Source organism: Onychostoma macrolepis, chromosome 10, assembly GCF_012432095.1.
Source record: "Onychostoma macrolepis isolate SWU-2019 chromosome 10, ASM1243209v1, whole genome shotgun sequence".
In the NCBI taxonomy this organism is placed as follows: domain Eukaryota; kingdom Metazoa; phylum Chordata; class Actinopteri; order Cypriniformes; family Cyprinidae; genus Onychostoma; species Onychostoma macrolepis.
The window spans coordinates 8,722,504-8,748,420 of record NC_081164.1 but is presented as its reverse complement, the minus strand read 5'-3'; the positions used below and the strand labels follow the sequence as shown (position 1 = coordinate 8,748,420).

At 38.9% G+C, this 25,917-nt stretch overlaps 3 protein-coding genes across 3 annotated transcripts in view; 1 reads left to right on the top strand and 2 right to left on the bottom strand.

Moving 5' to 3' along the window:
• The window catches only part of pknox2 (pbx/knotted 1 homeobox 2), a 112,391-nt gene extending 89,412 nt beyond the window's left edge, over positions 1-22,979 (bottom strand). The window contains exons 1-3 of the mRNA XM_058790229.1: positions 22,935-22,979; positions 21,195-21,409; positions 3,314-3,485 (exon numbers count right to left, since the gene is read on the bottom strand). The gene's annotated coding sequence lies outside the window, so the exon portion shown is untranslated. The remainder of the gene's footprint in view (positions 1-3,313; positions 3,486-21,194; positions 21,410-22,934) is intronic.
• Positions 228-16,898, top strand: robo4 (roundabout, axon guidance receptor, homolog 4 (Drosophila)). The gene is given in 19 exon segments (XM_058790042.1): positions 228-1,433; positions 5,211-5,234; positions 5,237-5,536; positions 6,675-6,832; positions 7,051-7,171; positions 7,253-7,391; positions 7,563-7,690; positions 8,538-8,653; positions 8,754-8,985; positions 10,349-10,470; positions 10,781-10,952; positions 11,039-11,224; positions 11,309-11,351; positions 13,622-13,737; positions 13,980-14,300; positions 14,381-14,488; positions 14,582-14,720; positions 16,290-16,543; positions 16,626-16,898. Coding segments are annotated over 19 exon segments (3,021 nt in total). The 5' UTR covers positions 228-1,231; the 3' UTR covers positions 16,766-16,898.
• A 549-nt stretch (positions 22,980-23,528) lies between the features above and the next one.
• Positions 23,529-25,917, bottom strand: part of robo3 (roundabout, axon guidance receptor, homolog 3 (Drosophila)) — an 80,583-nt gene continuing 78,194 nt past the window's right edge. Inside the window, 1 exon segment of the mRNA XM_058790041.1 lies at positions 23,529-24,320. Within this exon segment, the coding sequence (XP_058646024.1) occupies positions 24,309-24,320 (12 nt within the window). The 3' untranslated portion in view covers positions 23,529-24,308.

Here is a 25,917-nt window from a genome sequence, read left to right as displayed (position 1 = left end):
AGTCTTAAATGAATTGTGAGTTTTGTAGAATTAAACCCCGAACAGGTCAAGTCTGTTAACTCAGCATGTTTCTTCTGTTCTTCTGTGCTGAAGCAGCAGGACTGGTGAGTGGAACACAAGACCAGACTGCATGAGACAAATTGCTTTCTCTGTCCCATTTGATTCAACCTCTGTGATGAGTGGGACACATACTGTGCACGCAGAAAGGTACAAATTTCTCCCTTTTTTGCTTTTTGCTTCGTGAACGGTAAAAAATCTGTGAACGTATGTGAACCAAAAAAGAAGAAAGGAAGAGAAAAGGCCCGTGTCTTCCCTCGTCCTCTTTCTGCTCAGTAATCAAATTCAACTAGGTTTCTGTTGTCTGATAATTGAAATGTTTAAGTGTGAAAATCGAAATGATCTCCACTTTGGGCGAAACGTCTTCACTTCGACAAATGAGAACGTTCCAGTTGCACAAGTGATTCGGTCTGCTAACCTCTCCTCTCTGCATAAAATAGAAATTGTGTTGAGAAAGTGCGAATCACCCCCCAGACAAAAGCCGACCCTTTCATGGCCGACAAGCAGCCAAAGCCATTGGAGAGGGTCAGTTTTGTTTGAAAACACTCCCTCTCTCATGCTTTTGAGAGAGTAGCCTGATGCAGAAATGAAGGGTGTCTACTTCTTCTTTTGTGGTACGGGCCAATAGCAGTCAGGCAATGTGTTTTCGGCCGTTTGATGTTTTAAAGAGCGAGAGATTTTGTCATTCTGAAGGATTTGATCAGTCGACTAGCAGACACTTGATTAATGGAACTGATCCCTTTCGGTATGGGAGATCCCCTTCCGTCCCCTCCCTGTTCGCTCCCGGGCCTTGTTTTCCGTCTTTGGGACGTGCAGAACGAATGACACAGATGTTGTTGGAGGAGACAGTCCCCGTCCCTCTCCTCCTCTCCCGCGCTCCCAGCATGGGGCCTGAAACTTGTTTTTCAATCATTGTTTCCGCCAACTTCTTTCCCAAAAGAGAAAAGCGAGGCGAGAAAGAGGAGGGAGAGAGCGGAGGGAGCGCTAAATAAAAGAGGGAGGGAAAGTAAATACAAAGCATTTGTGGAATATAAAGAAAAAACATTCTTTATAACAATCTCCCGATAATTTAGCACCACAAGGACTGTGGGGAGTAGGGTGGATCGGTCTGAACTGCATTTGGGATGGTGTAGTGGAGGGTGCAGAGCCAGAGGAGAGGAGCTTTAAGCTGAAGATGCAGGTGTCAGCATGGCTGTTGTGGGTGGCATGGCTGTGTACCTGGACCGAGGCGGCGCGCCAGTGCCAATGCCAGTGCACATGCCCACCTGAGGAGCAGGTGGCGCAGAGATCAGAGAGGTCAGAGGGAAGAGGGCACCTTCGCCATCGCCTGGCGCACCAGCGGGCAACACACAGTGGCAAGGCCCATCGCAGGAAAGGTAAAACTAATGGATTTTTTGGGGAATATAGCACTGCTAGGAAAATTAATCATATAAATTATATTGACCTTTTAGTTCAATTTTTGGTGAAAAATAAGCACTAAATAAATAATCAATAAATTTAGAGAGAAAAAATAAACATTTTTGTCATTTTTATCCAGGACTTTTTTAATTAACCTAATGGCTTCGGCAGCCGATTTCAGGCGTATCAGCATGGGGTCCAAAGCATGAAATCAGAAAGACAGTGATAACTTGATAAAGTCCTTTTCACTTCATGATTTTTGCTTGTGGACACTCTTGATTTAATTTACATGTGAAGAATTTATTAAGTCAGTGTGACGGTACCATAGTGCATTCCGTTTGCATGACTATTTGAAGTTTTACTGTTTAAAAACTTTCGTTTGTGTAGTTTATGATATATTTGACCTTTTAGTGACTGGCTTTTGGAAACTGTAGGGAGATGATTAATAGGGAAAAAGTTGCTGTTAAACCCATTTCCTCTTCCTTTGCTATTCTTGGTATAGTTTTTATTTATTTACTCAAATCTTCCCAACTGGATTCAACTATATTTTTTATAACATGAAATATAAAATACATATTTCATTTTGTGTTTCAGCAGGGTACTATGAAGTTTTATTTCTGACATAATAAAATTCTTGACCACTTGTTACTTATTAAAAGCATGCTTTATTCTTTACTTTAGTCAGTTCTGGTAAAAAATAAATAAATAAATAATGTTAAGCTCAAACTCAGACATTGTTAAGGAATTCAAAGAGACTTATTTATGGGTAAAACGTGCTGAGAAGTTACTCTGGGCGCTAAATCAGCCTGGAGTTCTTTTGCGGTGCTGCTTTAATTCTGTGTTGTGGTATGCAGCTCCATAGTCCCTCAACATCTTTTGTTAGTTGCTGAAAGCTGGTGATCCACAGGCCATCAAGGCACTGCTCTCCGGATCAATATACGTGTCCATCAGTGTGGCCTGCTCTTTTAGGCCACACAATGGACAGTTCTCTAAACAGCACTTTATTTATATGTGCCTTTCGAGAAAATGAACTGCCGCCGCCTCTGCTTTTCTCTCCTATCCTTTTCTTTTCACTTTCTGTTTTCTCCTCTCTCCGTCTCAACCCCTCAGCAACCGTATTTACTTAATAGACTTAATAGTAACTGGAATTAGCAAGTGTTGCTCCTCAGTGTTGTTTCAACTCTACAGTAGCAGCTGTGCTTAACTTTCACCATTTGTTTGCTCTTATTTTTATTTTTTTTTCTGATCCTTTGGTTGAATCATTTAAGAAACGTATGGATCTACAGCACAAGTTTGTGATATACTGGGAAAAGTTTGTCACTTGAACAGTACCGGTTCATGTCGAATTCTCTTCTTTAATGTTTATCAACTTTTTCTGATTTATGTAGGAATATTTCATTCTGTTTTTTTAATGGCTCATATGGTTAGCATTAGTTTGTATTCACATATTAAGCAATTTGTGCAGCTTAGAAAGGAAGTTTTTCTTGGCTGTGAGGTCTGATGCTTTCCTGTTTCTGTATGCTGTCATCACAAACATTTGATAGAGGTCTTCAGATCACATATTAAATTACTATCTCAACTAAAAGTGAAATTATGCATGACCACCACCACCATCATCCTGAAGTGACAATAAAAGGTGTCTAAAAAAAATAAATAAATGGATTTAGTAGGTTATAGAAGAAGAAAAAAAAAACTCCTTTCTCTCCCCTACAGTATGTGTAAGTGTAACAAACACAATTTGGCCCAAGTATGTCCCATTGTTTAAACTATGCCTTGTTGAATTCAAACCAAAACATAAACAGAGGGCAAAAGCACGACTTCAGGAAACTTTAGGTCACACATGTGTAGTTTACCTCACCAATTGTTGGGAGTAATTAGTTAGCGCTGGCTCGTCAGTCATCGGAGGTGTAAATCCACTCCAGTCATCATGCCATCAGTCATCAGCTCCTGCTGCTGCTCCAGTCAGTCAGTCAGTCAGTCACCGGGGCGGGTCTCGATCCGGATGGCGCTCTGTTCAACACTCATACTGACTGAAACGACAGAGACATGACTGTGAAACCTGTAGATCTCAATTGAAATGCCATTCCGTTATATAACGTGTGAAACTATTCTTTTCGTCGCGGATTTGTAACGCCGATAGTCTGACAGAACAGCGATGCGTTTGTTTATCTTCGTAGATTGAATTCGACATGACACGTAAAATGACGAAACACTTTATCAAGCTTTGTTGGGTTTTTGGGATTATTTATAATATTGAAGGTAAGCACAAAGTAAAGCCTAATTAACTGTTTTGTTCCAGTGTGTAACGTTAACTATCGCCAAGTAAGAGGTAAAGAAATCCTGTAATTCAGACAGACTATTTATTTATTTAACAAAAAAGTTATTTCAATCCATAAAATTATTATTCTAAAGGTTATTTCTAGAGATTAACGATATTTGTGTCTGCTTGCTTTTTTTGCGACGGATACATGTAATTTTGTTATTAATGTGCAATTATACTGTAAATATCTAGAAACTATTAGTTTTATTTAGGCTACTGGTTTTGAAACAATAATAAACCGAAATTTGATTGAATTATTTCGATATTATTATTTAGATTAAGATGATGATAATAAAAGTGCATATTTAATGTTTTGTAAATGATCACAAATGTATTTTCATGACGATATATGTTAATGTTCCCTTAAGAACAGATGGATGTAAAATGTTAATTACGCAAACAGTACATGAAATGTTACTTTACCTTTAACCCCCTTCATCTTATATAAAAGTTAACATTTCAGTCTATAATTCTTAATTTTGTTATATATGTTAAAAGTATAAGATACATGTAAACACCTAATTTTAAAGTTGTATTTACATGCTCGCATTTCAGCTGTTTCCAGAAGCTCTCGTAGACTGGTACAGACCTGTTTATAATCTAATACAGAATCCATCTTTACGCACAAAACTCATGTTTTGTTTTGTTTTTTCGTTAAAACAACAAGCTTCTCAAAACCCCATGTAGAATGTCACAATATACTGTGGAAAGTGTAGCATTGTTTTTTTTTGTTGTTGCAAACTTTCGGCATTTCCCCCAAATTCCTCTACAGTGAAAATGACATAGCAGGACTGTGAGACTCTTGATTTCCTCTCTTTCAGGAAACTGCCCCATCAGAGACAATAGAAACTTTTAATAGTGGAACACATTTTTGCCAAGAATGTAGCGCTCAGATTCTCTATTGTGCACTTCACCCTGCATTGCCTCCTCTTTACATGCATGAGGAAAAGACATAGTTTATTTCAGTTTATGTTTAACAACATTATTTATGTTCATTATTAATTAAAGGGCCCCCAAATCCGACAGACAACAAGGAGTTGTTTTAAGACCAAACCAAATGCTTTTTTGTTTCAAGGACACCCTCTCATGCGCATGTGATTGGCATGTTTTGGCGTAAGAGTACAAAGAGACATTGTAAGTGGGCCAATAATAGCAGAGGGCCATTCCTGCACTTGGTGCACAGGTGACGGATGTCCTGTTGGTCTATGACTTTGTTTGTGAGTGCTGGGCCTTTGTTCCTCTCATAGTGGGAAAAACAGCCTCCTGCTCTGACTCCGTTTCCTTTCCATACAGGAAATGTGTTACCCTTACTCATCTTGGGGTCATCTAGCCATCCTAAACAAAAGAATTCAATGACCTCTCCGGATTGGAATTTGAAAATGTATTTGTTTAGTGGAAGTCACTGTTGTTTGATTCTTCCTTTTCGGTTCTCCAGGTTCCAGGCTTGTTTCAGACAGCGGCCTCCCCGTATCGTCCACCATCCCTCAGATGTGGTTGTCCGGGTGGGCAGTCCGGCCACTCTGTCCTGCAGGGCGGAGGGCAACCCTGAGCCCACCATCCAGTGGCTCAGAAATGGCCAACCTCTTGACACGGACAAGATGGATGTGCAGTCACAGCCTATCGTTTTACCAGAAGGAAGTTTGTTCTTCTTCAGCGTCGTCTCTGGCCGAAAGAGTCAGTCCCATGAAGCGGTGTATGCCTGTGTGGCTCGCAACAGTGCTGGGGTCGCTACAAGCAGAAATGCCTCTCTTCATATAGCAGGTTTGAATCATGACAAAGTGTGATGCTTTCTAATATTAAAGGAATAGTTCACCTGAAAATGAAAATTCTGTCAATATTTACTCTAATTTTATTCAGAACCTTTCTTCTGTGGATCATGAAAGAACATATTTTCAATAACGTTGTCCATACAATGAAAGTCAATAGGGTCCAAAACAATCTTGATGGTCAGTTCCCACGTAAACTCACCTGTTTGAGGCCGACAGACCTTGATAACAATGAGTGACCTATCAAGACCTACTGAAGGAACAAGAGGGTGAGGAAGCTTATTAAGATGGTTCATGAGATTACTAGAGATCAGATGTCAAAGTTTGCCCTCCTGCCCGAAACAAACAGAGCACTAATTGAGCTCTGACAGCATGCTGTGTTTGTAGCCCAAACAGATTCCTCAGCTGGCTCGTTTATTCTGCATTCCACTGGATTGGAGCAGGACCAGATTGAGACATTAAATCAATTGTTGCACACAATGAATTTGCGTTTTGTTTACATCTATTCACTGCTAGATCATTTGAGACACGAACAAGCTACGTCAAGAGAGTTGACAATAGGTCTTGATTACTAAAACAAAAGGGCATTAATGAGAAAAAAATTAGACATTTGTTCTCTGAAATGTAGCAACTGATTGTTAGCATTTGTATTCAATTTTTGATCAGTGACTGAACATTAGCATTTAAACTACCTTTAAAATAGGGGTTGGTATGGTTTTATTCAATGGCTTTGAAGGCTTATGCTCATGAAGGCAGCATTTATTTGATTAAAAAAAATACAGTACAAACAGTGCAACTGTGAAATAGTTTTACAATTTAAAATAACTGTTTTCTTTTTTAATATACCTTAAAATGTATTTTATTCCTGTGATGGCAAAGCTGAATTTTCAGCAGTCATTATTTCAGTCTTCAGTGTCAAATCATTCTAATATGCAGATTTGGTGCTCAAGAATGTTTCTTATTATCGTTAAAGTTGAAAACAGTTGTGCTGCTTAATTTTGTGATTATAAATGTCTTTACTGTCACTTTTGATCTATTTACTGCACCCTTGCTGAATATAAAATCTTACTGACCACAAAGCTTTGAACAGTAGTGACTATATTGCTCATTCTGACCACATGTGTGATTTTCAGCTCTGCGAGAAGAGTTCCGTGTGCAACCCAGTGACGTGGAGGTGGCGGTTGGTGAGGTGGCTGTAATGAACTGCAGCCCACCTGTTGGACATCCTGAGCCCAACATAACCTGGAGGAAAGATGGGATCCTAATCAACAGCAGCAATGAACATTACACTGTGAGTGCAAAACATACTCTAATTAGACATTGTTTTCTTATTCAGTGGGTTTGATTTGTCAGCTAAGGATTTTTTCTTGATAACTCTTCCCTGTGTATGTCTGTAGAGGGCAGTGTGACACAGAAAGTGTATCACAGAGCTAGACCTGTGCCTTAGGACCCTGAACAGTGTTTTGTGTGCCTGGATGACAGAATATTTCTGTGTATCTGCATTTATAGGAACTGAATGGTAAACTGATCATTGCGCCAACCCAGAAGAATGACTCTGGAGTTTACAGCTGTATAGCCTCAAACACAGTTGGAGTGAGAGAGAGCCGAGCGGCTCGGCTGTCTGTATTAGGTAAGACTCTATCTTTGCTCTAAAAGAGTATGAATAGCTTATTAAAGCTTGGAGACTCATGCATCTGACCTTCTTCCTCAGCTAAACCAGTGTTACTGCGTAAACCAGAGGATGTTTCAGTGCAGCTTGCAGCGTCTGCACAGTTTTTCTGTGAGGCTGATGGTGACCCCATGCCTTCTGTAGAGTGGAGCCGAGAAAAAGGACCTCTACCCAATGGAAGGTCAGATCACGTTTTAATAATATAGAATCAGTAGTATTATAGTCCCCCTGCAATACCTGAAAGAACCTCCAGGGGTCTGCAGACCCCCTGTTAAAAACCCCATATGCATAAGGATTATGAAATTCTTTACAATTCACATTCCTAATCTTATATTAAAATCGCATTTGCCAGATATTTAATCAACCCCGACCACAGTCTGCAAATCCACTATGTGACGGCTCAGGACATGGGCAGGTACACCTGCACTGCGGAAAATAAGCTTGGGGTGACTGTGGCCAGCGCACAGCTTCTTGTAGAGGGTAAGAATGCATGTAATCAATCAAGTAACCATTTAAAGGGATAGTTCCCCCAAAACTGAAAATTCTGTCATTAATTACTCACCCTCATGTCGTTTCAAGCCTGTAAGACCTTTGTTCATCTCTGGAACACAAATTAAGGTATTTTTGATGCATTCCGAGAGCTCTCTGACCCTCCCATAGACAGCAAGGGTCCTAACACGACTAAGGCTCAGAAACGTAGAAAGGAGATCGTTAAAATAATCCATGTGACATCAGTAGTTCAACTGTAATTTTTACGAAGCTACCAATACTTACGAATACGTTTTGTGCACAAAGAAAACCAAAATAACGACTTTATTCAACAATTCGTCACCCTATAGCACCATTTTGGAGAGTATCACATACGTAAACAACATATGCTGTTCTGTGTCAGCAGCACCGTACGCGTATACGCTGTTTACACTTTGATTTGAACGTAAACAACAGGATGACGTGGAGGAGACAAATTGTTGAACAAAGTCGTTATTTTTGTTTTCATTGTGCACAAAAGTATTCTCGTTGCTTCGTAAAATTACAGTTGAAACACGGATGGTCACATGGATTATTTTAGCGATCTCCTTGCTACATTTCTGAGCCTTGATCGTGTTAGGACCCTTGCTGTCTATGGGGGGGTCAGAGAGCTTTCGGAATGCATCAAAAATATCTTCATTTGTGTTCCGAAGATGAACGAAGGTCTTACAGGTTGGGAACGACATGAGGGTGAGTAATTAATGACAGAATTTTCATTTTTGGGTGAACTACCCCTTTAAACCTCTTCCCAGCATGCCATTTGTTGAGATAAGTGATGTCTGGCTAATATATGTTACAGACGTAGGAAGCACCAGACTGAGAGACCTACACAAGGAGCTGTCTGCCTTACGCGTGAGCCTGGAGAACGTTACAGTTATGAGTACTGCCTCCAACATGTCTCAAGTCATGTGGAGGGTAATGCAGCTCATGCACCACACTTTAAATAATTGTATTTTCATTTTAAGGCAGCATCATCTCATCAGTGTTTTCTCTTCTGTTGTCTTTCTGTTTGTAGTTGCAGTCGTCTATGTCACAGCCTCATTATCTTGAAGGCTTTGAGGTGCTGTATCGCTCTCTCCTGCCGGCCAGCTCAGACTGGACTGCTCAAAGGGTTCCTCAGCCTGGCCTTCACACACATGTGGGACCTCTGAAGAGAGGCTACAAGTATGAGTTCAAAGTCCGACCTTACGGCAGCAGCCTGTATGGCAGGGAGAGCAACACAAGACACTTACGAGTACCAGAGATAGGTGAGAATCTAGAACATTCTTTACAAAAAAAAGGACTGTGTGGTGGTATCATGGTCAAAGATGGTAATACCATGCTGCTTTATTAATGATTACCATATATCATGATATTAGCATGGTACTCCAAAGTACTTTAGTCCAGGGTTATTATTATTAACTAAAAACATAAAGAACATTTTTGTTACTTGAAACTAAATAAACGTTAAATAAAATAAAATATATTTAAACTAGCAACTAACCTTTAGTTTAACTTGAATGCTAAAATAAATAAAACTACCGTATTGACCCGAATACAAGACAATGTTTTTTTCTTGGAAATACATCTGAAAAAAGCAGCGGTCGTTCGGGGTCTAGACTTTGACACGTCAGTAATACACCCACAACAATAGGTGGCGCCAAACACGAATAAAACGAGTGTGCCATGAAATATGTAATGTATGTGTGTTATAAAGATCGCGAGAGAAAAAAGAAAAAGAAAAGCTAGCCTGATGGGAACAAACTTCCTCTGTAAGTGATTTTAAAACACAAGACAGTAGGCTACCCAAATTTGAAGACTACAATAAGATTTCACTTCTACTGTTAATAAAATGTTGGTAGGCTACTATGAGATGGATAGCCTAAATGTTATATAATTCAGATGGGCTATCTGTTAGTTTTATGGTATATCAAAAAGTGTATATTTTTCAGTGTCATTGCTGGTACATTTTACCAGTATTTACCGTACTTTCAAAACAAAAATTAAAATAGGAAAAATATGCAATTTGAAAATAATTTAAGAAAAAATGTTTTACAGAGAGAGAAAAAACAAAAACAAAAAAAAAAAACAAGATTTTGAACAAAAACTATATAGGCATATTTAAAAAATTACAAAATAAAAATGGCATATGTACTAAACCACTAAAACTTGAACTAAAATAAAAATTAAAACAGAAAATATAAAAATAAAATAATAACAGAAACTATAATAGTATATCAACAATACTAAAATAACACTACTAAATAACAGAAGCCATGTTACTTCTGATAGTTATACTCTTTTGTACTTATGCACTGTCATTCAAAAGGTTAGCAATTTCACGTGACACTGAAGACTGAAGTATTGATGCTGAAAACTCAGCTTTGCTATCACAGAAATAACTTACATTTTAAAAAAATATATATTACAATAGAAATGGTTATTTTAAATTGTAACAATATTTCACAATATTAATGTTTTTATTGTATTTTTGATCAAATAAATGCAGCCCTGGTGAGCATAAGAGACTTTTTACAGAAACATAAAAAACATGTACTAACCCTAAACCACTGGACTATTAAAACCAAGCTGTCACCATGTGCTAACTGTAACCATGTGCCTTGTTCTCAGTCCCCAGCGCGCCACCTCAGGATGTGTCCATAACAATGCCCACTGACCGTAACGACACTGTGCACCTCAGCTGGGAGCCTCCACCTCATGACGCTCACAATGGAATCATTCAGGGATATCAGGTATTACTAGCGTAAAGACACTCACTTGTGAAACAATGCTATTAATGCCCTGAGAGGCTGCCACAACACTTCATAGAGTAATTAGAGTCACTGTTTTTATCAGTCCTAAATTCAGTTTCTGACCACAAAATTGATGCCCATTTTCCACTGTCTTTTCTTTGCAGAAAAGACTGCTGCACCATTAACGTCTATTATTGTGATATTATCAATATCATATTGACCTAAAATCATGTTATAAAATAAATAAATAGATAAATATGTAGTATATGTAGCAGCCTGCTTGATTTTACCATGCTGTTGTTTCTAACAGGTGTGGTGTGTGGAGTCAGAGGAACAGAAGTCTTTTAACTGGACAGTGGACAGTGGAACACACAGTATTGAGATCAGCACACTGCAGCCCGGAAAGCTGTTCTGGGTCACGGTGGCTGCCATTAATGGGGCGGGAGTGGGGGTCCAAAGCAACCCATACAAACTGCTCATAGGTAAGCGAAGAAAACACTAAGGTATAAAATAATAATTCTAAAGCGTAATCTACTCAATATGTTACCTGTTGCTGTCTTTTTCACAGAGTCGAGGCAGGAGGCGACACCGTATCAGACAGGCATACTCAGTATGTCTCATTTCCTTGCTGTGATTAAAGAGCCGGTATTCATTGGCAGCGTTGGCACCCTCCTGTGGTGTATTTTGATGATTACTGCCGTGTTTTTGTACAGGAGACATGTCAGACCCACCGAGCTGGGAGGCAAACACTCAGGTAATCTATAATAAAGTCTCAGTTTACTTCCTTTTTTCTATACACACATAGTCATACAATTATAATTGTCTCTTTCATTTATAGGCTTATATAGACTGGAAAGTGAAGATCTCATCATCAAACACAGGTAAAAAAATATAGCTGCAAGCAGCAATTATGGGGCCAAGCACAAAATGAGGAGCTAAGCATAGCATGGAGCATCAGACCAAATGCAACAATGAGTACAAAAAGCAAGTTTAGGATGATTTCAATTGAAATGGCTGAAAAATCATAAATACAACCTCTAGTAACATGATTAAATGGCTTATAACTTTTGACTAACAGGTGGTGCTACAATCAAATCATTTTGGTGTGTTCTGTGTGAGGTGACAATGGCACACACAAAGTTTGTTGTCATTATGTCAAAGCTTTGCAGAGATATAGCCTCAGAGTCATTTTGGCACCATGCCTAAAATTTGTAGTGGCGCTGAACGAAAAAGTTTTTGTCTATCGACACGAAATCCATAACTTTTTGTCAGCACTGAAGATGATATGACTAAATTTTGACAAATGGTTGAGGAGGAGTTTGAAAAAGTAGGTTTTCTACATAAATCAAAATGGCAGACAGGAAGTTTGGCTAACTATGGCAACATTGGTATCACTGTTCTCATCATGACCCAAGGAATCTATTTATACCAGTCTCATTATAATAGGCAAAATTCACAGAACGCTATTAGCATTTATTTTAAATTTCATTATAACCTTTTGACCACAAGGTGGCACTGTCTCAAAACTTTTTGAGTACTTTCAGATCATGGTCTCGATGGTACATACAAAGTTTCGTAATGGTACACCAATGCATGCATAAAATATAGCATATTATATCATAATACTAGTCAATGGCAATTTCATGTTTTGTTCAATTATAGCGCCACCAAGAGGCACAATCCCACCAAATTTTTTATATGTCCTTTGAGTGTGCCCATAATTTGGTGAAAATATCTAATTTTGTTTTGGAGTTATAGACAGTTTTATATATGAGAAGAGAAAAAATGACTTGACTGCTGACTTTGCATTTTTGTGAGAACTTACTATAAAAATTTTGGCAATTGGGCATTAGAGTATAGCCGGCACGCTATTTCTGAATTTCCTACGGTGATTTTGTGTCGATTGGAGTAACAGTTTCTAAGATATTGGCAAATGTTTTTTAAGTGCTAAAATGCAACGTTGCACAAACCATAAGGCAAAACCTGGCATGCTTGGTATCGCTGGACTCGGTAAGGATTCAGGAGTCTAAAAAGGTGACTCCCGTGAAAATAAGTCGACCACACCCAAAATTATGAGCATGTGAATATTTGATTGTACCACTAGGTGGCGCATTGTGCTGATGTCCCATACAAAGTTTTGTAATGATACGTCAATGCATTTTACTACAAAATTCAAAATGGCCGATGCTCAAAATGGCTGACCTGGGAAAATTGGGTAGCATTCGACTCGGCATGATGCACCAAATCTAAAGACACCAGTTGTGATTTTTGGCCAAACCATTCAGAAGTTATTAGCAAAAATGTGCATTTTTCATATCTCCTGACCACTAGGTGGCACAGCACTGAAACACTGCAGGTAGTCTCAGGTCATGCTTGTTATAACACAAAGCAAGTTTGGTCTCAATACGCCAAACCGTTGCGGAGATATAGCCTCGCATCCATTTATGCGTGCTTTTCGTAGATTTCGTTTGCATGTTATTCGAGAACAGTTGGACGAATCAACTTGAATTCCATAACTTTTTGCCAGCATGGTCTGAAGATGATCTGAGCCAATTTTCGTGAAAATCGGACAAACTGTCTAAGACAAGTTAGAAAAAGTAGGCTTTTCGAACAATTGAAAATAGCGAAAAAACTAAACCTTATGATTTTTAAATTTTGGAGTTCATTCGACTCGCAAGAGCCAAGGATTTAGAGGAAAAAAGTATTTTCTTTGGACAGGTGGTGGTGCTAGAGAGTTTGAGTTAGAGACTTCAAATTTGCTATGGGGTTAATGTTGAGACTGTCTTCTATCAGTGTGCCAAATTTCACAACTTTCCCGCAAGCGGTTCTATGGGCTGCCATAGACTCAAGAGCGGAAGAAGAAGAAGAAGAAAAAGAACGCCAACGGATACAATAGGTTCCATAGCACCTTTCAGTCTTTCGGTCGGTAACGAAAGCATAGTGCATTGATGATTTCTATAAAGAGGATCGCTGTTTTCCACGTGACAAAAAAGCCATGTTTTGATAAATCTAAATTATGAGATCAAAATTTTTACTGTTTATCTCATAATCATAATTTACCAAAGCAAGACTTTTTTCTTATGTAATACTATACTTGTAAAATAGGCTTCCATAAGTAACTGAGTCACCATCCTTATAATTTCCTTTCTAGAATGGCAGCCCCAGACTCTCCGTGGATCTCTGGAGGCTGGAGGCCAGATTCAAGCAGTAAGCCCAAGCAGGGCCTTTGGACACCGAGTCAAGAGAACTCTGGCTTCCGGAGGACCAGTAAGTCACAATTTTAGTTAAAATACATAGTAATAACCTCCCCTTGAGTTTCAGCCCTCAACTACTTCTCTTTTTTTCCTCTCGTCATCTCTCCGGATGACAGATACGTCCTTAAAAGAACCTTCAAAATACGCCTGTCACCCCTGAAGTCACGACACTGCAGAGTCCTTATCAACTCTAATTACCGTTGACATCTTGGCACATTATGTAAATAAGTCTGTTTTTTTCCTCCCTACTGACAGCTCTGCCCATTACGGCTAAAAAGGACCCCAACCCCCTGCGGTCAGCCGTCCCGATTGTACCAGATAATTGCGGCGTCTATGGCACCTTTTATGTGGATCTAACCGGCAACGGACTGAAGACGTTTAATAGTCCAGGTCGCTGTCCCAGAATGCCTCACGGCAAATCTCAGCTGCATAACTCCGAGACCGTTCGGATCACCGAACCCATCGTCAAAACTGCTGTCGTGAGGGAAGTGCAGGCGTTGCCATGGAAACGTGCCCTCCCTGCCCAGCCCAACATGGGAGTTCTGAAGGAATCGTGGGAGAAAAATTACAAGCGTGGTGAGACATTCATTCATTCAGCGAGTCATTCACATTCACATCATCGTCCAGCAGTAACATGTGTTGTTATCTACTTCCAGAGCTGCATGCGGTAAAAAGTGCCCCGTTAATGCCCGTGAGTCAACAAGCACTGGCAGTGTGCAGTGCACCAAGTAACCATCAGCAAAGATTCATTCAGCACCCTGCAGGTTTGAACATCAGCGTGTCTCGCGTTTAAAATGCAATTCTCATTACGCTGTCTATTTATTAGAACTCTTCTAAGCTGGTCTACATTCCCTCAGGTGGTGTATCAGAGCCTGTGAAGCCGCTGAGTTCTCCGCGTATTCTGCACTACTCTGCCTCTCTGCAGCTAGTGGACATGTTACCCAGCCCTCCGCCTCTTCCCATGGAGGACAACCACAGCCTCAGCTCAGAGGAGGAGTGAGAATCACACCTACACACAAAGCAAAATTGAAATGTGCAGAGATTTTATTGCTCATTTATAGCCAAGTAGAACATGTTGGTAAAACTGTATAATAAGGTTCAATTGGTTAATAAGGTAAAGCATTAGATATCTTGAAGTAACAAAGAACAATATTTTTTCAGCATTTATTAATCTAAGTTAAAGGAATAGTTCACCCAAAATGAAAATTCTGTTATCTTTTACATACGCCAATGCCGTCCAAACCTCAACGACTTGCTTTCTTCTGTGGAACACAGCAGAAGATACTTAGAGAAATGTCTAGTTGTCATAGGTTATTTTTTTGCCTATGAAGGTCAGTGGGCTCCAGTATTCCAACATTCTTTCTTCTACAGTACACAAAAGAAGCTATTTTGAAAAAGTCATACAGGTTTGAAATGACATGAGAATGAGTAAATGATGACATTATTTTCATTTTTGGGTGAACTACCATTTAAATGTTACTTTCTAAATACATTTTAAAATTTCAAATTGTTTAAATCACTGTTCTGTTCAGGTAAAGTAATTGAACTGTAAAGTGGTGCTATTATGTGTCTTAAAGATATCAACTTTGCGCCATGTTTCCCCTAAAATAGGAGTAATAAAAAGAAGCACTAATGAGACAATCTATGACATTCTTAGAGTTTGAGCTATAAAATGAATGTTGGAAACAAAATAATTCTGGAAAGACTTTGTTATAAGACTTTTGCAGGTGTCTAGGAAAATCAGAGCACAGTATTTGACATCTGAAAAGACGTGAGATCACTGGGGTCTTTCTCTCAGCAGAACTTCTGAGAAACTATGAATTCATCTATTGGCTATCCATTTTATCTCATAGCTATCTAGGAGAAACAATTAAAGATATGAAAGTGATCTCATTTGTGATTTTTTTTTTTTTTCTTTCCTGTGGGCAACAGTATTCAGCAGAATGCTTTGAAGATTTAGCTTCCCACTTATCAGAGTTCAATTCCTTCTCAGTGCACAGGAACATACTAGAAGTCTTTCTTCTCACTGTAGCTTCTTAGATGGTGATAAACTTCAATGTTTAACCATTCTGTCATAGCAGGACGCTAGTGGTGTAAAATGACAACTGCCACAGAGCTTTTCACAGACCTGAGGGCTTGTGCCCTTGCCTGTCTGTAATGACGGTGTCTGTGACAATAACATGTCATTATACCATGAGAAAAGAGAAGTCTACTACTGTCCCTCTGCTCTGAGACTACAAGACTGGAAACCAATTTAGCTTGAAGCTCAACTCTAATGGACAGGGAATCTGAAGGGGAAATGGCCCACTATTTATTAGAAGGTCTGTAAGTGGAAGGAAGTGTTTTAAATGCTGTAGGACACAAACAGGAAGCTTCTTCCGGCTGGAGGCATCAGTGTACAAGAGAAAGAAAAGAGTGGATAGCTGAAAGGGACACAAACACCTTCCTAAAATAACAGTTTATTATAGAAATATTAGGTGTAGTGTGCTAGCTAGTATGAATTTATTTACTGGTCAAAGGAAAAATTATCAATGCACTCATATTTCTGTTTATCTGATCCCTCAGGTCTACCAGATCTACTAAGTTGACAGTTGACATCGGCTCTCAGCAGTCTGTGTGTGCTGCCTCTGGACTCCAGGGTTCTTCTACAGTTACTACAGGCTGTCCAACTCACCACAGCCCAGCCCAGCCAAGCCCGACCTACAGCCACCTGTCCACGGCCTCCTTCTGTCTCTCCACCGACGACTACCAGGACACCACGCTCAGCACTCAGGGCCACACTCAATACATGGAGATCAGCCCCAAACACAGGGGCAAAGGTAAAAGAACACCTGTGTTCTGAGAGAACATATATGTGAAGGGAGTATCAAGACAAGGGCTAATTGTGATGTCTCTCAACAGTGCGTCCCATCAAAGTTCTCCATCAATGCCCCGTCCGTTCTCTCCCACACCCACGTTTGGTTACATCTGTGGGCCTGCCGACCGGGAGATGGATGACGAGCAGGAGTCTCAGGCAGTCAGCCTCAGGAGAGCCACACTGAGGAGCACTCCTTCATCTTGTTGCAGCGAATGGGAGGGTTCGTTGTGGAACGGCTGGGGTTCAGTGTCCGAAAGCAATGTGACGAGCGCTAGAACGAGTATCATCAGCTCCTCTGACTGTTCGTTCATAAACGATGTGAACTTTGCCCGCGTCCTGGCTATGACAGCCGAATCCACGAGTGGTACTTTATCAGGCAAGTTAAAAACTCTTTTTAGCTTCTGTAGAATTAGGTTGTTTTATTCGATAGAAGTTGTAAGTTGGCTAATAGCAAGTACAGATGTAGTTGCCATAAATGTCCACTAGGTGGGAGAATCTGCTCACGCAGTCGATGCTCTATCAGCAGCTCCACACAGATTCACCACCCCTGAAAACTCTGCTAATTTCCACAGAAATTAAATGAAATAAAATAAAAGTGGCTGTTAAATGAATACATGTAAATATTTTGACTCATTTTAATCTAGCTTTTAGGTGCCAACAAGTTTGTAGTACTCTTACATCTTAAGATATATTTGACCTTTTTTAAAATGTGTTCTTCAAATATCTACAGACTTTATTAAAAATTATAAATTTGACCACACCGGTTGTCAAAAACTGTGATCACATTTCACTTTACTTTGCTGCTCACCAGCTTTTCTTAATTCATCATTGTCAGTCACTAGTTTTTCAGCTCTGCAGGGCTGTAAAATTCAATTATTCTGCATCATTTGCATAGTCAACAAAAAAGCATTATGTAAATACTTGCTGCAGTTAAGTTCTTTTGAAATGATTCATAATTATGTAAGACATAAACAGTCTATACAGTGCAACCAAAGTATTTTGGCACTTTAGTCTCACTTAAAAATGTTTTTATGTCATTGCATTAAATAACAACGCATCGACAGCACAAGCAAAATGTTTCACAAAAAAGAAGTTTGTTAGGTTTTAAATAATAGATGAAGACCATGCTTTTGGACACTCAGGTTGTCAAATTTTAATGGAACATGTTCATAGTTAACTTGATAAACTACACCTGTCTTCAGCTTGAGACCAGTACATTATAATAGCAAAAATGGCTCATAAGAGTGAGGTTAGTTCTGAGAAAAGCTCTAGCATTATCTGATTTTATATTTTGTTATCTAATGCAATCACATTCAGACTGTTTTAAGTGTTATTCCAGTGCTTTTGGGGATCGTTGCATAACTAGATGGGAGAACTGTATTTGGGATGAGCATTTTCATTGTCAGATCAGATTCACGCGGCACTGCAACATTACGCTTCCCAATGAGACAGTGAAAAATAGCAGCGCTACTTTGGTACAATGAGAAATAATGGGATTTGAGGGCCTGTCTGCAAATTGTCTGAGCTCCCCCACCATCCTCTCTGAAGTTTCAGCAAATCAATCACTGCTTTCAAAAGAGAAACCTACAGGGACTTTCCTCTCTCCATTTGCTGATTGTTTCCCCCTTTCACTTTCTCCCTGTCTATTATTCAATCTCCTTATGCATCAGGTTAAATGACTAGTACATTGTAACTGATGAATCCAGTGCCGTTGTGCGTTATCATTCAGTGTTATAATGGTGAAATTGACTTGTACATCTTTATACGTATTAACAGATTGATTTTTTTTGTGTGTTCTGTACCTATGTGCATGCGCATGCATTCATCTCCCTTGATTTCCTTCGTGATGTGTGTGTGATCCTGCATTTTCTGCAGATTTCTCCCCGCCTGCATCCCCCCTGAGTGTTCTATTCCCCCCTCGAGAGTGTTTTGGAGAGGTGGAGCCGCTGCCCGTGTGGGACTGGAGCACCGCGTGGGTGGAGGAGTTGGAGGCCCAGTTTAAAGCCTCCAGAGAGGCCAGAAGAACCCCCACATCTAGCCGACACTCAGGCATTGAGCACTGGCGAGGACATCTGGAGACCCCCTCGCACCGATGATCGACTTGCACATGCCTAGAGGTCATTTATGGACTACGTTTCCCTGCGTTCCTCAGGGCAACCCTCCTTCCTTGTAGTTTCGAAGGGTTTGGGTATGTAGCAAGGTCAATTAAATAGAAGAACACACTGCTGCAAGGTACAGTAGGTGCAGTTTATATGCCACTTTCCATATGGACAGTTGAGTTGTACCACACCATAATAAAGACTATTGTACAGAACGTTTATATTGGCATACAAAGAAATGTAAATAAACCAATTTTATTTAATAATCCTCCACATACGATTTTATAAAATCACATACGCTTTTATATGACAGAGTTATCTAAAATACACAGGAAATATTATACAAGACGTTTTTGTATTTTAGGAGTCCTTTTTTATTATTTTATAATTAAAATACATTTCTTTTTTTATTTTATTTTTTATTTTACATTGAAAAATGTTACTTAATTTTGCATTTGAATTGGAAAATAATTGAACTAAATGTTAGAAATTTTAGAACAGTTTTTTAAAATTTTTATTTTTATTGTTGATTATTGTTTTTTTTTTTTGTATGAACGTAGTTTGTTCCGTAGACATGCTGTTTTAGCTGTCAGGTTTATTTAACGTACGTCATAAATATTCCTCAGAATTGCTGCACTACTAAAAAGTCAAAGTTTAATACTATTTTTACTAATTGCCTTTTTAAAGTTAATAAAAAGATTATAAGTGAACATTTTAATCGTAAGTATCTTAAGTATCTGCCTCTCGGATCACTGTGACATATGTTTGTGTTTGTTGCATTTGTGTCCAACTGTCTCGTAGTTAAGGGAGCACAAGAGGTCCGTCAAGAGAACATGTACGGCCCTTCAGTCGCTAATCCTCACCGCAAGCCAGCAGAACCAAATCAGACAACCCTAGACACCCGCTGGACACACACACACACACACTCACAGAAAACACAAGTGACCATGGCATGACTGCAGAGGGATTATCGCTTGTCCCCTTCTCTCTCTCCCTACGGCCATATGCTTGGCACAAAAACACACCTCCCCCATTACACACTTTTATGCGTGTGCACACAAACACACTGTTCAGATCTACAGCCTTGAATTTGTCTATGGCCAAAAAGGCATCTTTTTATAGCCTGCTGGTAATCCTTTGACCCAGTTTGCCATGCAAGAGCACACTAAAACGGTACCAAGTTTTGCTTCTCTCTTGCTCGGTTTCTTTCTTTCATTTGTCACAGAAGAGCACCCTACATTTGTCTGCAAGGATTATTTTGCATGAAATAATTCTCTCTTATAACATGATTAGGTTTTTAGAAGTACTTGTGATCAAAACACTTGCTGATAAATGAAATGAATGAATATGAAATATTCAACAAAAAGTTTGCATTTTTTTACCTCAATCCACAAGGTAAAAATAAAGTCACAGCTGTGAACTTGCAATTATGAGAAATAATGCTGCAAATACAAGAATTAGTCAAAATTGTGAGAAATAGAGTGGTAATAAACATGACAAAGTCCAAATTATGAGACATAAAGTTGCAATTGTGCGATATAAAATTGCAATTATAAGAAATAAAGTTGCAATTTTGAGAAATAGTTGCAATTATGATGTAAAGCCACAAATAGAGGAAATGAAGTCACAACTGTTAGATATAAAGTCGCAAATATGAGAAATAAAGTTGCTGTTGTGGCATATAAATAAATATATTTTCAAATACAATAAATATTAACAAACTTGAGAAATAGTCTATGAAATATAAAATTGCAACTGTGAGACATAAAACTGCAAATATGAGAAAGTCAGAATTGAGAGAAATGAAACTGAGAAAAAGTTGGTATTAGGATATAAAGTTGCAAATGCTAAAAATTTTGGGCACAATTGTGACCGTTAACTGAGAAATAAAGTTTCAATTGTGAGATAGAAAAAGTCACAATTGTTAGATATTTAAAAACTGCAGTTATGAGAAAAAGGATAGATCTTTAAATAGAGATTGTAAGATGCAAAAATGTCCTATTATTATTACTATTATTACTATTTTGTAAGGTGGAAAAAGGCTTCTATAAAAATTACAAGTATGATCATTTCAAAAAGTAATACCACACATCTGCTCAACAATCTGCATAATTAGAGGTATCATTCAGTACCAAAAAATGCTACTGCACCAAAGTTCAATACTTAATGTTCGGGGTCTGTTCAAATGTCTAACCTTAAGTATAAGTGATAGCAATAATAATGACTTCAGCAAGTAACACTTAAAATTCATATGCCAGGGAAATTTAAAACCAAATGTCATTGTTTCCAAATTTCTGTCAGACCATTTCTAAATTCTGTCAGCCCTAAATGTTTCCAGGAATAGTTAGCACATGGGACAGATTTCCAAGCTAATGCATTGCGGCTCTAAATTATCAGCCAAATTGACATTAATGTCCAACACCTGAGTCATCATCTCTCTCGACTGCATCCGTCAACACACTAAATGAAAATTAAAGCCCCTGTGTGACGCACCATCCAGTTGAGTGGGCTTACCCGGGGTCCCGTGCCCAGTCAGAGGTTCAGAGACGGGTGTGTGTGGAGATGAGAAATGGCAGAGTGTTTTGCACAGACCCCATGGGATCCAGCCTTCTGTTGGCCTTCACTGACCCAGATCTGCCCTGAGAAAGATTAAACTCAAGGGTCCTTCTGTTCCCTAAAGCCTACGCTCCACAGGCAGGGTACACAAATCCACACCAGTTCAACTGGAGCTGCGGAGAGAAAAGAAAAAGCATTTATGTGCAATTGGTCAAGAATTGCAGAGATTACACCAAACAGTTGACTGCGTATTCAAGAACCTCTCACGGGCTGATGGTTCGGTTTATCTCGGAGGCGCAAACATTGCTCACTTGCCACATAAATGAGTCCTCGTACCTAGCTAACAGCCTGGCAGCTGTGCGGCTCGAAACGCTAATATCGTTCTTTTCTCATCTCTAAAGAGCATTCAGCCGTTTTAACCCGGTGTTCGTCGTAAAACATCTTGACATTGATTTCAAAGCCAAATGCCAAAGCCGCTGTTTTACTAGCTTGTTTGAACATTGTCCTCTTGGTTTTAATGTGGCAATTGCATGTGCTTTGCATACATTAAATGAACAATGAAGTTGAAGGCATCCATCTCGGGGTTCTGTAATTAACATGGAAATGGGAGAATGGTATTTTTGACTGCGCTTTGCTCCCCTCTGGCCCTCCTGGGCGTGTCTCCACTGACACAAAGCTAATGAATGAGCTAGTGATTTATGGGTAGTGGGTCTCCACTTAAGGAGGAGTGCGTGTCTTGACTACTTGGTCTGAATTCTAAGGAGACCTTCAAAGGTGAAAGCTCAGATGATCCCTCTACCTCTCTCAAGAAATTGCGTCTTCCGTGTGATCCACCTCTAGAATTGATTCATACTGAAAGTGAAAATCATGAGAAGAACCTTTGACTGGCTACTCGAAACTTAAATCCAATTGTTTATGAGGCTTTGAAAATGTAATAGCACAAATGAGTACCTACATGATTATAAGTGACCAGAATGGAGTATGTTATTGGATCAACAGCCTTGTTAAAAAGGGGTGTTTAGTTCCTACTTGCTCCAACAGCTGCGGAACATGGAACATGAATGTACTGTGGTTCAAATACAGAACGAATGACTCTTGTGAGCCGGTTCTTTGTAGTGAATCAAATACATACAGCGCAATCAGTGTATATGATTCCCGAGTAAATTAATTAGTTCGGTATTAGTGAATCAAACACAATACGCGCAATAAGCGTAGTTGGACGCCAGAATAATAATAACGGATTCTAAAGAGTCGGTTTAACAATAGTGGATCAAAACTAAATAACGTATCGGGTAAAGTCCGAATCTCGAACGAATGACTCAAATGAGTCGGCTCTTTTTAGTTAATCAAACACAACTTTACTAACCGTGATATTTAAATCACAACCTGTTAGTCAAATATACACATTCTCCGTTTTGACAGCGCATTTTAAGTAGCAGTACTAAATATATTACTAGATATTTGCTGTTTACCACAGTTATATTTCTAATGTTTATTCCTTAAAATGAATATAATCGTTAATGAATCGGAACATCCGGGATTCTCTTTCCTTGCCAGGACCAAACATTATGGATGGAAGAGTACCGGAGGTAAAGTAAAGACCGTTTTTTATTTTTATATTATCCTTTTTCACTCATTGTCTATATAAGTACACACTTCTTTTTATGTCGTCCTGTTTTTTCCTTCTGTTTTTCTTACCGCAGGCTAGCGAGTCTCAGGTGGGAGTTTTTGTTTTTCTTCTTTCATTCTTTACCCTCTACTTGCTTTATCTAACTCCCTGTCCCTTTCTCCACACTTGTTTTTTCTTCAATCCTCTTCCCCACTCCGCCTTCGCCCCCCTTTCTCCTCCTCAGCATCCAGTGTTGCCCTGGAAGAGGTAATTTCATGCCCCTCAGTGGTGGTTCAGCCAGGTGGAAGCGGCCGCGTGCGCGCCTGGTGTTACCGTAGAAACCGAAGATTAACGGTCACGGAATAGTCCCGCCTCGTCTTTGTTGTTGAAAACTCGAGGCCTGATTTCTGAATAAACTAAATAACTTTCAAACAAACATTCAAAAACACTCATATACCATCAATTATATGAATTATATTAAAAATACTATTAAATAAAGTTGTCGATAAAATGTATGAAATAAAACAAAAACAAATAAATCTGATTTTTTGTTTGTTTTTCATTTAGTTTAACTTGATGTAAATAAAATCAATAAAAACTATAGCCTACATGCATTACAATAAAAGACAAAGTTAGTCAAATACACACACATGCACACAGATTCATACTAGGGCAAACCCATATAGCTCAGCAAATGTATTTTATTTATACAAAACAACAAGGACTACCAAAAAGTTAGTCAAAGGAACATAATTTTGGTTTTTTGAATGAAATACATTTCCTCACGATCTCCAAACACTCCTTAAAAAAAGACAAGTACAATCGTTCACAACAGTCGTCAAATGACAAACTCTCTTGGCTTTGAAAAGAAAGAGGGGGAAAAAAAGACCACATTCTCTTGTGACCGCAATGACGGGGATCCACAGACGGAGACGAGACGGACAGACAGAAGCGTCCTCGGCTCAGTTAGGTCGTGAGGCTGGCTGTCTAGCTGGCTGGTCAAACAACACACATTGTGCTTTCTATTTTTTCTTTTTTTTTTTTGTTGTTGTTGTTCTCCAACACAACGAGAGTGCAATATTATTATGCTTTGAAATGCTGCTGTATACATTTCTACAAGAGGTTGGCACATTCAGACATTAACTTATCTATAATATCGGAGCTTTTAACATGATTTCATTTCTTCTTTCATGTATAAATACAATATACTCTTCTTTCCTGGCATCTGGACCCCATGTAAAAAGCTTCAACGGATGATTATTTACAGTGACAGCGTGATGAAAAATGCCCCCATGAAGGTCATAAATAACAATAATAACAATAATTGATAACGTAATCAAAAGTCCCAGATTCACACTCTGAAATCTATACACTCGTCCACTTCTCTTCGGTTCTTCTCTTCAGCTTCCGAATGAAAACAGAGGGATGTCTAAGTCAAACTTCCTGCGTCTCACAGCCTTCCCTTATCTCATCTCCTGGAAGAGAAGCAAAGGAGAAAAATTTGAATTAGAAAAGATAAACTTTTATTTAAAGCTGACAGAATAATACGTTTGATGCAAATACTGGCATTTGAAAGCAGCTTAGACCAGTTTGGACCATATAGATTTTATATGGAAATGCTGGTCATTATAGCAGCTTTACCACTCGAAATGTGGCCAAAATATACCCTACATTGGTAACTAATGGTTTTAACTGGTCATTTAAACTGGTCAACCAGCTTAGCTGGTCTATTCAGCCCATAATTGCAGTCTCGCTCAGGACAAAAGAAAGCCTTTTTGGTTTGGTATGTCTATAGATGACTTAATGCAGCAGGGATTGTCCATCATGTGACGTGACAAGATCTGAGGACGCAGAATAAAGGCGATCTTAGGGGCAGACCCCTTCTCCCCTCTCTCCGTCAAGCACCTATTCACGCTCTCTGTCCGACTGGAAAGATATCGCTAACCACCGTAACAGGACGGGGTAACCCGAAACTCTCTCCCCGGGGAACGTATAGCACTCTTTTATGTGGCCTGTCTTTTATGTTCCAGAGGGGGTAACCTGAGAGGGGGTCACACATCTGAAGAGACTCTTCAGCCCATATGGAGTGACCTTAGATGTGCATAACCCAGTTCCCATCACACAACTATTCATGTCTATTGGGAAAAAAAAATAATAATAATAAATAAATTATTTATATATATATATATATATATATATATATATATGCGTTATAGTCCCTTTTGCCCATGCAACTAGTTTGACTGAACTAGTTGTCTGTCTATCTATCTATCTATATGTATAAACAGTGTAATAATCAAAGATCATTGCTTATTTTTTACAGGCATTTAGAGCTGGAACTCTTTGGTGAATACAGCAGATTTAGTAAGGAAGAATATGACAACATTTTCTAAGTGTGTCTACTTTTGTATTTGAGAGCTCTATAACTTGGATATAAATAATCGTGCAAGTGTTTGATATGAGAAAAATCACTTTACAGACAGATCATTCTGTTGTAGCATCTCTTCTGTTTTAAGTTCTCCATGCAGTGGGGAATGTGCTTCAGAGGAAGTGTCTGATTGCTGGCTAAAAGTGCCTCTAGAACACTTACACTATGTGCTGAACAGCCAGATGGACTCTGTCAGTCTAGACTCATCCACACTTAGTCAATTCTTTCTGTCTCACCAACGAATGAGTGTTAAAAAAAGATAAACTAACGCACATGTTTGCGAGGCTGTGTTTGACTAAGCTTGGCTAATGTTTGAGATTTAGGATTAGGGTTAGGATTCGGGAGGATGAGGATTAATCTTGAAAGCATACACTTAAAACCACTGTCTTAATCAGTATTTTTATTTATTTTTTTGTCTTGAATTACTGTAAAAATATCTAAACATCCTTTACGTTAGAAGCAAAATTGTGTAAGATAAGACGTTTTGTTGTTTCAAGTATAAAACAGAAAGCTGAACAATTTGATTAAATAAGCATATAATAAATAAATTCAAATATATCCTTAGAAAACAAGTCTTAATATAGCATGTCATTGTTTTATAAATAAGCATTTTGTATAAATTAAGTACAGTAAGTCATTTACAT